Raw genomic sequence first — 13384 nt, forward strand, 5'->3', positions numbered from 1 at the left:
GAAACAGTCTATGGAAAATTGAAAATAAGTACTTCTTAACATATACAAAGAGATTTAATCTCCCTCATGATTAACAAAATCCAAATTAAAACAACAAAGTTTCATTTTTTCAAAGAACGTTATGATGTCCTACGTTGGTGAGTGCATGGGGAAAGAAGACACTCACACCTTCCTGGATTGGAAGTTCTAAATCTGTGGAGGGTGACCTAGGACAGCTATCAAAATTAAAAATGCATCCTCCAACGCAACAAAATCACGTGTTCAAAAGCCAGTCCTTATGGAAACAACAGATGGGAACAATGTCAATGACCATTTGATCACAAATCCGTGACTCTGATCTTACACTTGACTGGGGCTTCCATAAATTCGCTTGGACCTTCTACAGAAAAGGACAATTTGGCCCATTTGCAGGAAAAATACACATTAGAAAAGGGGGTGATAACTGTTTCTGCTCTTGAATAAATGTGTACTGTTTCGGTCACCAGAGGGAACAAAAAAACCAATATAATAAAGAGATTAGGTATCAGAGACTGAATGCATTAATCATGCAATCTTAGCATAAGGATGAAAACAGGGATCTGCTCAGAAATAATTAAGATGTAATTATAAGAGCTGGAACGATTATTTTAAGTGCTTGCAGGTGGTAAAGAAAACCGACTACCAGCTTGTAATTATGGAGGAAACTGAATAGATACATGGAGCTTTAAAATGTTCATTATATCCATGAAGATATAAAACTATTACCTTCAGATGGTGGAAAGGAAATGCGGAATATAGACATGAAATCAAGTCATTAAAAATCATGGCAATAGAGGTAGGGGCACCTTTGGAAATCAACTTGGTGTTTCCAGGGGTAAAGGACCTCGGAGCGGGGCAGCTTCAGTCTCCCAGCCGGGGCCTGGGGGGCTGTATTCTGGGATCTAAGAGGGGGTGGGGCAGTCACACTGAGCCATCCCTAATGACAAAAATTGCGTGCTTTAGAAAGAGGCTGTACCTGTTATCAAAGGGGGGAAATCTCGGCGGAAAAAAGATTGACTGGATGTTTCTAATACAGTGGAACTGGTTTAAATCAAACCAAATTCATTTGATTATTTTCCCCTCTAAAAAACATACTCTACCAGCCCCAGGCTAGGCCCTTGTGTTTGTGATGCTCCCATCATAACGTCCAGTATTTTCCAAACTCCAATCATGTGGGGACCAGCTTCACCTTTTTTTGCCAACTCCATGAAAAACCTAATGACTATTTATTTACTTATTTTCACTAAATTGATCTAACTTCTTATTTAAATCATTGATTTTTTTTTTTTTTAATTAAAGAGTGAATGGCGGGCACCTGGGTGGCTCAGTGGGTTAAGCCACTGCCTTCGGCTCAGGTCATGATCCCAGGGTCCTGGGATCGAGTCCCGCATCAGGCTCTCTGCTCAGCAGGGAGCTTGCTTCCCTCTCTCTCTCTCTGCCTGCCTCTCTGTCTACTTGTAATCTCTGTCTGTCAAATAAACAAATAAAATCTTAAAAAAAAAAAAAAAAAAAAAAAGAGTGAACGGCAAGGGTGGGAGAGGTGTTAAAGGCATTCCAGAACCCAAAGGAGACTTTCTCCTAGACAAGATTAGAAGGGTTGAAAGAGAAGCAAACAGGAAATAACTTGATATTATCTAACACCATGTCTATATTCTTCCCATAATGATCTGGTGACTCCCTATCAAGGCCACTATGTTTCAGGAGTCCAAAAGCCATACACTGCAATGCAAATGGCATCCCTTAGAGTTAGGCAGTGCACAACCTGACCAACTGTAAATGTCTCTCACTTTGGAAAACAGTGACAGAGCCCATGAGGATTTACAGAGGTGAAGATTGGTTCGTTAGTCGTGTCATGGAAAAGCAAAAGGATCTGATCCCTTGAAGCCAGCGTATCTTGGAACACATTTTTTTTGTTTTTATCCTTTGATATCATCTAATATAAAAGGAAGAAATGCGAGAGAACAAAAAGAACACAAGACCCAAGAGTGGCTGCCTTGAATCCTAATTTCCAGGTGTCTGCAAAGCAAATGTCCTGGTGTGAGTATGTAGTGAGTAGCCCTAGTCCATCACTAAGGTCCTTTTACTACTAAGGCCACAGGACTCCCTGTTCTTCATAAATACACTTCCTTCCATTTTAAAGCTGTATTTTCCCCACCCCCTTCAAGATCCTTTCAAATTAAGTTTGCAGCTCATTCAAAAAATGGGAAAACAATCTGATATGCTCCATAAACGGAGGCTCCTTCCTGGGTGCAACTGCTTCTATAAGGATGCCCTTTCCTGAGAGCCCCTGAGTCTGGCCCCACACTGTGGATTTCGTGTTTGTTTTCAGTCTGTTTCTCTAGTTTTACGCAGGCAGACTGGCTCAAGTGGAGATAAAACTTCTCTATCTGGGTGAGCTTCCTCACAGAATAAATGGTCAGGGGAGCCCAACCTTTTGTAAGCTTATTGCTACAGCCTTTTAATTTGTGATTTTGCCATGTAAAGGCAAAATGGTTTTTGTTGTTGTTGTTGTTTTTGTTTTTTTGTGTTATTTGGCTATTTAATTTTCTTATCTTCTGGTAACCTTACTTCGAAGGGCTTTCCAAGGGGGCTGTTAAGAAGCTTCTGTCTTATCTGATGAGTGATCCTCAGTCTTGACTACACACCAGAATCATCTGGGCAGGGATGACATCTATGAACACTTGTTTCTCCCGTCTGGGGGCTGTGCCTTAAGGTCAGGAGTGTAGCTTAGGCATCAGGATTTTTCTAAGCTGACCTGGTCATTCAAAGGTGATCTGAGATCGAGACCTACTGCCATCGATTGGGGTTTCCAACTTTAAAGTGCACGTAAGTCACTTGTGGATCTTGCTACAATGTGGATGCTGATTCGCTGAGGCGGAGGGAGAGGCCCGAGGTTCCGCATTTCAAATGAGCTTCCAGAACCACACTTTCCAAGGCACCTGATCCATCGAGCTCCTTCCAACTGTCCTTTTCTCAAAGCAGGACTCATCAGCGCTCACCTCGTTCTTGTCCTGTCTAATCCTTACTCAGCCTCATGACTCACAGACCCCGATGGGATGTGTGTCCTGTTGTTTTGATTTGTTTCTGAGTGTCTGATGGCGAAGATTCTTAGTCTCTCTCCACATGAAAAATTATCTGAAAAAAGCAAGGGCTCCCCAAGAGTCGAGTGCACTTGCTACTGTGGGGGTCTGCTTAGAACCCCAGAGCTGGTGCAAAGGCGATTTTAAGCTGAGGACATCTGGGTTCAACGGCTGCAGAAAGAAATCTTTTTGGAACTTCCTTTGGCTGACTGAAAGTGGAAACCTGGGGAAGTGAGACTGCTGTTCCCTCCTCTGGGCACCGTTCCCCAGGATGGAGATGGAGCGTAAGCATACCAAGAGCGTAAGCTCTCTCCAGGAAACTTGTATGGCCTTGAAGACAGAAAGACCATTCACAGCTGCATGAACAAGCATTATCACACACTCGCTTAGTTCCTGTGTTTTTTTTTTTTTTTCTTTTAAATCTCTGTTCCTGCCATAGAGGCCCTTTCTCCTCATTCCCTTTTCTCTATTACATAAGGCATTTAAGTATCCAACCATTTATTGAGCTACTTCTCCTGTAAGCTCCTGTATGCATTGGAATATATTTTTTTTCCTGTTCATCTGCCTTTTATCAGGGTTTTTTTTTTTTTTTAGATGGGGGAGGGGCAGAAGGTGAGACAGAGAGAGACAGAATCCCAAGCTGGGTGTGGAGCCTGACTTGGGGCTCAATCTCATGACCCTGAGATCCTGACCTGAGCCGAAAGTGGAGTCAGATGCTTAATCAACTGAGCCACCCAGGTTCCCTTGCATTTTATCAGTTTAATTTGCAGCCCCCCGGAAGCGGAACATAAGAGAATAGAGGAAAGGTTCTTTCTCCCCGACACTATTAAGTAACCTTCCCTTTTCTCAGTCTTTCTCTGTTCCCTATTCAGCCCTCCACCCCCATTCTCTCTCATTTTCTTAAAAGAAAAAAAAAATCCAATCATGTTATCTAAATAAGCTTTCTGCCTCATAGTTCATAAGCTGTTTTCTGTCCCTTTATTAAAGTTCACGAGGCCGACACACATACTCCTTTATAAGCATTCCCCCCATATGGAAATGGCTGGAGAGGAGGTCGATGCAGCAGCTGGTCAACCCCAGGTGAGGACTCTCCCCAAATCAAGGGTCAATTCTCTGCAAATGGACCTTATGGGGACCGTGCAACAGTAATATCTGGGGTATAGGTATTTGATTTAAACATTGACGGGCACCTGGGCGGCTCAGTTGGTTAAGCATCTTGCCTTTGGCTCAGGTCATGATCTCAGGGTCCTGGGATCGAGCCCCGCCTCTGGCTCCCTGCTCAGCGGGGAGTCTGCTTTCCCTCTCCCTCTGCCCCTCCCCGTGCACTCATGGTCTCTCTCAAATATATAAATAAAATCTTAAAAATCAAAACAAAACACTGAATAATCACAGAAATGTTCTCTACATACACTTTCACTCTATCAGTCACAAGAATGAAGCTGTCCCATGTAAAGCATGATTAAAAAAAAAATGAACCCAAATGTCTAGCCCTACAACTGTATCTCTCAGACCATAAAGCAAATACTTTGCTAATGAAGGCTCAGTGGATGGGAACATGCATTGGCCCAGAGTAGCATCTAGAGGCTTTGGAAACTGGTTTCTTGGCAGCTGCCGGAGACCACACACGCTCTTGGCCTCACACGGGGGTACGTGGAGCAGCGTAAGAACTTCCGCTCCTCAAAGATGGCGGGTTGTCTTGGTCTGCTCTGGCCTCTGGAGGAATTCATCTGTTCCTCTGTAGCTGACATATGTCTTTTCTCAGCTTCTATCTTCCCTCCCACTTTTCTACTTTCGGCATCAGGAACCTTTCCTTTGTTCAAGGCGGCCCAGGAGGAGAAGCCAGCCCTGTGTAATCCTAACAACACTCATGAAAGAGAATTCTTTCGAAGTGCGCTTGGCACACAGCAGCCCTCATCGTGTTCTAGGAATGCATGTGTGAGGAGCAAAGAGGACTGTTTAGTCTGTAAATTGGCTCTTCTGACAATGGGGCAATTTTGGTTCTCTCGAAGCTTTGCAGAGCTCTGTGGCACAGATGCTGGCAAGCAGTCACAACGACAAGCGCTGCCCCAGAGCTGATAAGCTCTGAGGACGGGCTGCAGTGTGTGGAAGGCAACCAGACGCACCACGGTCACATGGTGCACTGTGAGGAGTCAGACGCTAGGCTGGGGGAGAACTTGGGACCTTGACCAGACATTGAAGCGACAGGGCATTGCGTCTAACATCATAATAACTGCGCCGCTAATATTACTGCTGCTGAACTTTTTCAAAGCATGCTACCTGCCTATAACCAGGCTGACGGCCTTTAGTACATCATCCCACATAGAATTCTGGGAACTGGGTCCTCTTACCTCCATTAAAAAAAAGATTTTATCTATTTCAGCGAAAGAGCACGCGCATGAGCAGGGGGAGTGGCGGAGGGAGAGGAGGAAGCAGGTTCTCGCTGAACAAGGAGCCCGATGCAGGACTCGATCCCAGGACCCTGAGATCAAGACCTGAGCTGAAGGCAGACCCTCAGCTGACTGAGCCACCCAGGTGCCCCAGGTGCCTTTTCTCCACTTTATTCACAAGGAGACTGAGGAACGAGGTCAGGAGCATGCCCATGTTTAAGCTGCTGTTGAGACGGCGACAGTGCTGAAGCCCCATTGCCTCCACCATCCTCCTCCTGTGGTCGGCGTTAGCAACATCACAGGTTGACGTGTGGACTGTTGGACTTAGAGGCCATGTAGAGATCACAACCTACCCTCCACCATAGGGGAGACAACACAGAGGCTCGGTGAGGTCCCCCAACTGGCCCAAGGTCAGGCTGGCTCTCTGTCACGTCATGGGCACACTGAACTGCTCTCAACTAATTTTGTAGCCAAGAGTTGCGGCCTTTCATTGTAGGCCTGTGCTTTCCAATCACACGTCTTACCACCTGCCGCAGGGACTGACTCCCCAGAGTCCCGTAAGCTTAAATGCACCTCGGAGAATCTGGAAGCCTATGGCATTATTCACGTATGTACAGGGTGGGGAGAAGGAGCTTTGCGTTGCTTTGGATAAATCTTTCCTGGGCGCCTGGGTGGCTCAGTTGGTTTAGCATCTGAGTCTCGGTTTCAATGCAGGTCCTGATCTTGGGGTCGTTAAGACTCACACAGGACTCTGTGCTCACCACAGAGCTGCCTTAGGTCTCTCTCTTCCTCTCCCTCTGCCCATCCTCTCCCTCTCAAGTAATTAAATCTTAAAACACAAACAAACAAACAAACAAAGCAAACAAACAAACAAAAAAAAACCCTTCCCGTGACAGTAGACCTGGGATGTAGGGCTGCAGCGAGTGTCATAAGGGCAACAGTGAACAAGTGACGGTCCAGGTTGTCCCAAAGTCACACTGCAGAGGTCCATGTAGGCATCTCTTAATTTTGCTTAAAGGAGGAAGAGTTAGCGGTTTCCATATTCCTTACCTTTGCCTTACGTCTTTCTGGCTCCGAGCCAGGCTGACAGTTGTAACTTTTGAGCACGTGGTACGTGCTGAGCACTCCTGGGCTCACACGTTCCCTCGTGTCCTTAGTCCTCCAAAATCCTAACGCCCTTACCCGTCCTGCTAAGCCCATTTTACAGACGATGTAACTGAGGTTTAAAGAAATAAAGGAACCTAGCCAACATGGCCTTACCTGAATCCAAGTGATCTAGGTGCCAGGGGTCGGTGGCGGACGACATGGGGGAGAGGGTCAGCGGGGAGGCTCCGCAGTTGGACTCCACCAGCTCGCCCTGGATGTGCACGTGGGCGGAGGCGTTCGTCTGCCTCAAGGCCGCCTTGAGAGGCGCAATCTGGTTGAACTGGACCCTGGAGAGGCACCCAGTGAATCCCGGGGTGTTGTATTTGTGAATCTCTTGGTCGATCTTCCCTGTTTCTAAAAGATAAAAAAAGAGAGGGAATAAAAGTTTTCTCCCACTCTCTGCATTCCGGCTGTAACATAGTCTCGACTTCGAACGCCAACGTCCAACTCTCACTCCAGGTTTCAGTTTAAGATGTTCTATTCTCTCAGATGAAATATTAACGACTCGATAAGGCTGAGGGCTGGAGACTTGGCTGCGAACGAACCTCCGTGTTACTAGAGAACGTGTGGGGTGAGGAGAATATGACTCTATTTGTTACAATAAAACGCACACTTACAAAGACCTTCCCAACACCCACGGTATTGTTGAAACCAACCACATTCACTGGCTTCTGATCGATCTTTCTCCTTCTCTTTTCCCTCTTACACATATTGAACAAGGGCCCCTCCTGGTAAATTACGGTTCCGTTTTGTACCTCATTCTCACTGTCTTCTTCAGAATTCTTTTTTTTTTTTTTTTTTAGATTTTATTTATTTATTTGACAGAGAGATCACAAGTAGGCAGAGAGGCAGGCAGAGAGAGGAGGAAGCAGGCTCCCCGGTGAGCGGAGAGCCTGATGCGGGGCTCGATCCCAGGACCCTGAGATCATGACCTGAGCCGAAGGCAGCAGCTTAACCCACTGAGCCACCCAGGCGCCCCCAGAATTCTTTATTAAAAAGAAAAATAAGAGAGAGAGAGTTTCATAGCCTGTAATGACACATTTCCCTTCTTCAGCAGCCAATCCCCACGCAAGCCTGAGGTTTGCAGAATCCCAGCTAGGATCTGCTGGATGTTCTGGAAGTCAGGAAACCGTCCCAACTCAATCACAAATACACCTGCGCATGGAAGCATCGCTGCCTCCCCCCACCCCCCCCCCCCCAGTCCGAGTGCGACGCTTTCTGAACTAACATTCAGATCCGGGTAGTCTGAAGAGAGGCATCGCTAATGCGCTGTTTCAATTAATAGAACCACCCACGGTCTTACGAGTTAGCTCAGTAAAAGCCGGTGTCTTTTTGGCCCTCTGTCCTGAGTTTTACAATCTGTGCAGCAGAAATGAATGTCGAGGGAGTCCTAGACCTTTCCGACGGGCGGTTCTCACAAGTGCGGCTCATGCACCAGCAGCATCAGCATCACCTGGGAACTTGTTAGGAATGGGGTGGTGGGGGGGTTGGCAGTCTGTGCTTCCACAAGCCCTCCAGGTGACTCTGCGGCCCGCTAAGGCTTGCGAACCAGGGCCACAGGCACTGATCCTGCAGCAAATGGCCCTTCAGAGAAGAGCACGGCAACGGTGTTCTGGACGGGGGATGATGCCAATGACGACTGTCTTCGGACACGATGACTGTCTTTTAAAACCAAGGACAGGGCGCCTGGGTGGCTCAGCGGGCTAAGCCTCTGCCTTTGGCTAGGGTCATGGTCTCAGGGTCCTGGGATCAAGTCCTGCATCAGGCTCTCTGCTCAGCAGGGAGCCTGCTTCCCCTGCTCTCACTGCCTGCCTCTCTGCCTACTTGTGATCTCCGTCTGTCAAATGGATAAATAAAATCTTAAGAAAACAAACAAACAAACACCAAGGACAAGAGGAACCTGGGTGACTCAGTCAGTTAAGCATCTGCCTTCAGCTCATTTCATGACCCCAGGGTCTGGGAATGAGTCCTGTGTTGGGCTCCCTGCTCAGCAGGGAGTCTGCTTCTCCCTCTCACTCTGCCTCTCCCCCAACTTCGGCTCTTTCTCTCTCTCTAATGAATAAATAAAATCTTTAAAAAAGCGCCAAAGACAAGGATGTGAGATATTTACCCTTCCACTTGAACTGTGAAAAACAGAGACTTTGGGAAACAGAAGGCTACTTACTTTAAAATTTGAAATCCAAGCAGATGATGTTTCTTACTGGGGAAAGAACTCAGGTGAAGTATTCTATAAAAAATTATCCCCATTAAGGAAAGAATAAATCAGTAGAGAAGGGAGCTTTCAGGCCTTGGGGGCAGAAGTGGATGTGTTAATTATTCATCATAGTAAAGAATCAGTTCAGTGACTGACCTGTACTAGCCCGATGTGAATTTTGGCAAACAAAAGAGATGGGCAGCAGGGAATGGTAATGCTGGGGATTCCAACCGGGGCTTACTCAGCCAAGTACAGAAAGAAATTTTAATTAAACATTCTCCATAGTTTTCTCCCTTAGTAAATTTCAGTCTGTGACCTTGAGCTAGAGCATGGTCCAATTAGGAAGGGGACGCAGAATGCACTTGTGACTGCACAAAACATCCCACAGTCACAATGTCTCCTTGATGGCCAGGAAGAGGCTCTGGTCCCGCTGACTCCTCGAGGGCTGTTCTCTTCCCCCTCCCCTCCCTCCTCAATAATGGCTGGATTACGGAATGAATGAATTCACTGATTCACTGAAGGAATGCATACACGTCAGTGATTCGTTCTTTGTCTCCTGGTCTCTTATCGGAATTCCTTGTTCTTGGTTCACCAACTTGCCTTCCATGCAAAGAGTTGGTACAGTTGGTTTCTGTCCCCTCCTTCCGGTGATCTGCCTTCCTTTGAAACACCTCAGGGTGCTCTGTCCCCGGAGACTCAGGGTGAACTCTTTGTTGCCAGGGAGGGAAGGGAGACCTCAGCTCCTGGCTTTCCCAAGCTCCAATCTGGCTCACATCTGTGGTCAAGGAACCAAAACAAGCGGCTTCTTGGGGTCAGGAGACTGGGAACAACCTCAGCTCTATCTATTGCTTCTCGTGCATAAATGGAGAATTTTTTTTAGCCTGTCCAGCTTTGGAGTAGGGCTCATGAAGAATTTTGGGGCTGGGAGCTACTGCCATCTGGTGGGACTTGAGCTCAGCTCAGTTCACTACAATTCAATCCAATTCAATTCAATTCAATTCAATTCAATTCAATTCAATGCATGTACTCACTGCCTGGCGGCAGTAGCAGGAAGATGGAGACAAATCCAGAAATTTACCCGAAGTAGCTCACAGTCTAGCTGGGGAAACAAGCTTGCAAACAACCAAGTACAAACGCTGTACAATGGCAACAGTTAACGTTTACTGAACCTTTAAAATTAGAGGCTTTATACAAATTAGACATTTAGTACCCAGAACAACCCCACGGGAAAGGGAGCATTATTATCCCTATGGAATGTATGGGGAAACTGGGGCTTATGGTTTCCACCCCTTGGCTAGTGAGGCTGGCCTGACTGGTGCCAGGGCCCCTGGAGCACTGTGATTTTTCCAAGTAGAGAGACAAACCATGTATTCAGCGAGATGATCAACGTCTATGGTAAGGGCGCCTGGGTGGCTCAGTGGGTTAAGCCGCTGCCTTCGGCTCAGGACATGATCTCAGGGTCCTGGGATCGAGTCCCGCATCGGGCTCTCTGCTCAGCAGGGAGCCTGCTTCCCTTCCTCTCTCTCTGACTACTTGTGATCTCTCTTTGTCAAATAAATAAATAAAATCTTTTTTTTTTTTTTTTTTTAAAGTCTATGGTAAACCTGGAGAGCAAGTTGGTGGGGTTCTGGAGAGCAGCTTAGGAGATAGAGGTGGTTTTTTGTTCTGTTTTGTTTGGTGGTAAGGACACTTTTAACATAAAATCTACCCTCCTAACACAATGATTAAGCATGTGATACAAGATTGCTAATTCAAGGCACAGGGCTGTGTAGCAAATCTCTAATACTCCACTGGCCTAAGTGAAAACTGTGTCCTCCGACCAACATCCCACAGCCCTGGCGGCTGTGGTTCTACTCTCTGCTTCTGTGAGTTCGACTAGTTTCCATTCCTGATGTAAGTGGGACCATGTATTTCTTCCACATCTGGCTCATTTCGTTCGGCATCATGTCCTCCAAGTTCATCCAGGCTGCAGCACGTGGCAGGAGTCCCTTCTTCTGAAGAGTGATTCTCCATCGTGCGGATAGACGTTCAGCTTGTTTGCAAGTTTCTGCGGTCGTGCATCATGCTGCGACGAACACGGAGTGCACATTTCTCTTCGAGATCCCGATTTCAGCCCTTTTGGGTCTGTACACATCTGGGAATGAGACTGAATCACACGGTCTAATTTTAATTTTGGGGGTGGAGGGAATTTTCCACATGGTGTTCCATAGTGGCTGGACCCGTCTCCATTCCCATCAACTTCTCTGCCTCTTCATCAATACTTAGGTCGTGTAGAACTAGGTCTTGAGAGTAAAAGGAAGGAGAACCCCAGGTTGAGTCTGCTATGAGGTCAGTTATGTTCTGGGGCTGGTGGGCATCTGATGGGGTCAGGGCTCAGGGTCAGATTGGGAAGAGCCTTGAATGCCACGTTAAGATGTTTGTATTTAAGGAGGAAACTCAAAGATGTTGCGGCTTCAGAGGACTGTGATGGGAAGTGTTAGAAAGATAATTCTAGTGGCAGCATAGCACCTGCTCTGTGCAAGTGGTCACCCGAGCTCCCCCCATCCGACCCTCCACCCCCGCCGGCCCCTGCAATCTCCCTGAGCTAACACAGGCACATGGCTTTCTGACCTTTACATAGGGCAAGCTTCCCTATCACATGTGGAACACGAACAGTTTCAAAGCCAGAGCTATCTGAGGGTTCCCCGTTTAACGTGGGGTCCCCGTTTCTTAAAGACATGTCCTTTTCTGAATGTCCTCCTCTGAGATCACAGACGGAAGGCAGATGGCTAGAGGTGGGCTCCAGGAAGGGGATTCAGAGGGTGGGAAGGAGCAGGGGTCCCCAGGCGCAGGCCCGAGGGGGCTGTGAGCTCTGCTGGACATGTCAGCTGGGTGGCCGGGGCTGGAGGCTGGGCGGCAAGCAGCAGTCCTGGGGGTGAACTTCTGGTGCTTTTCCCTCTCTTCAGGGCGCCTACACTCTGCTCTTTCTCTTCTTTGGCTTTCTCCTTCCTGTGTTTTCTCTCTGTTGGGGAAAATCCCCAGTGTTTCAACTGTTGTTGTTTTCTTAAAAGGCGATGGATCACAGAAACAAGAGTTCTGATGCCCAGGAGAGTGGGACAACATTTCCACATCCAGGTGGTGCTCCAAATCTAGTTGATGTTGGCTGAGACCCACTCCCTGGGCGGGGTGGAGACCACAGTCTGAGCCGGGGGATCACAGCAGGAAGAGCTGCTCCCCGGGCGAGGTACTGTGTTTAGTACGTGCCGTATGTCCTGAAGCCTCCCAACCACCACTGGAACGAGACAGGACTATCCCCACTTCACAGATGAGGAAGCTGAGGCATAGAGACATTAAGGCTTTGCCAATAAATGGTAACTTAAGGTTTCATGGAAAAAAGCAGAGAAATCAAGTGTTTTATTCTCAATTTCTGTCTCAAAAAACAGACTGTATTATGTTGTTTTTATGTTCACTTGGATTTTGGCATTTCCAGTCAGGGACTCTATAGAAATGTCATAGTGAGGTTAAAAAAATTTTTAAATGGCTATTAGAGACTGCCCCCCACCCTTTAAACAACTTTATTTATTTATTTGAGAGAGAAGCAGAGAGAGCACAAGCAGGGGGAGGGGCAGAGGGAGAAGGAAAAGCAGCTTCCCACTGAGCAGGACCTGGGGCTGGATCCCAGGACCCTGAGATCATGACCTGAGCCGAAGGCAGATGCTTAACCACCTGAGCCACCCAGCTGCCCCTAGAGACTGCTTTAAGACCATGTGTCATTAGTGACTCAGCCAGTAATAAAGTTTTAAAAGATGCCATGAACTGACGTCCCGGCGTTGCCAGCCTCAGTGAAAGCACCAGCAAGTTCTGCCGATGCCCGTCTGGGCATCCGACCCTCGTAGGGACATCCGCCCACGATAGTATCGCTCTTGCTTTTCTGCTTAGAGACGTCTTGGCTGAGATGTCACGCGGGGGGGAAGACCTGCTCGAAGAATGCCGGTTTTAGAAATGCAGTACAGTCGCTTCTGAAATTAAATTCTAAGCTGTCCTTAGTACACTAATACCTCACCTTCACAATGATGTGGGTCACAGCAAATCGCCCACTTAAAATAGGATACAATTCCAGGTGCGACCTTACAATGAAATGTGAAGGGTGATACTTTTCAGGAGGCTGTGAGTACCTCTGCAGGGCATTAGCCGGCTTTCTGGCTCCGGCTTTTCGCCGCTGAATACCAACTGCCTGGCAGGAGTGCTGTGAGATGGGAGAGGAGAAAGGGCACCGCACAGGCCACCCCTGGCCGCCCCCCCCCACCAGCCCCCCGATCACATATCCTTGCTGGGGCCCGTGCACATGCGTGAGCACCGCTGGAATCCAGAAGCTCTCCACAGAGATTTCTCATTTACCTTAGAGACTATTTAAGCTCATCGGGATATTCTTCTTGGGCCACCCATGGGATCCATCCATCAGCTGATTTTTGGTTTTGTTTTGTACGTCTTAGAAATTCCTATCAAGATTCTTGGGGGGGGTGTGATATGAGATATCGCTATAAACTTCAATTCTTTACTGTCTATGAAAGAGAGCCGAA

General features: G+C 47.4%; 1 protein-coding gene across 1 annotated transcript in view; it reads right to left on the reverse strand.

Annotated features, from left to right (window-relative positions):
• Positions 1 to 13384, reverse strand: part of CNTNAP2 (contactin associated protein 2) — a 1362616-nt gene that overhangs the window by 24932 nt on the left and 1324300 nt on the right. Inside the window, exon 21 of the mRNA XM_082693594.1 lies at positions 6746 to 6985. Within this exon, the coding sequence (XP_082549720.1) occupies positions 6746 to 6985 (240 nt within the window). The remainder of the gene's footprint in view (positions 1 to 6745; positions 6986 to 13384) is intronic.

The sequence above is a fragment of the Mustela nivalis genome, assembly GCF_964662115.1.
Source record: "Mustela nivalis genome assembly, chromosome: 12".
Lineage (NCBI taxonomy): Eukaryota > Metazoa > Chordata > Mammalia > Carnivora > Mustelidae > Mustela > Mustela nivalis.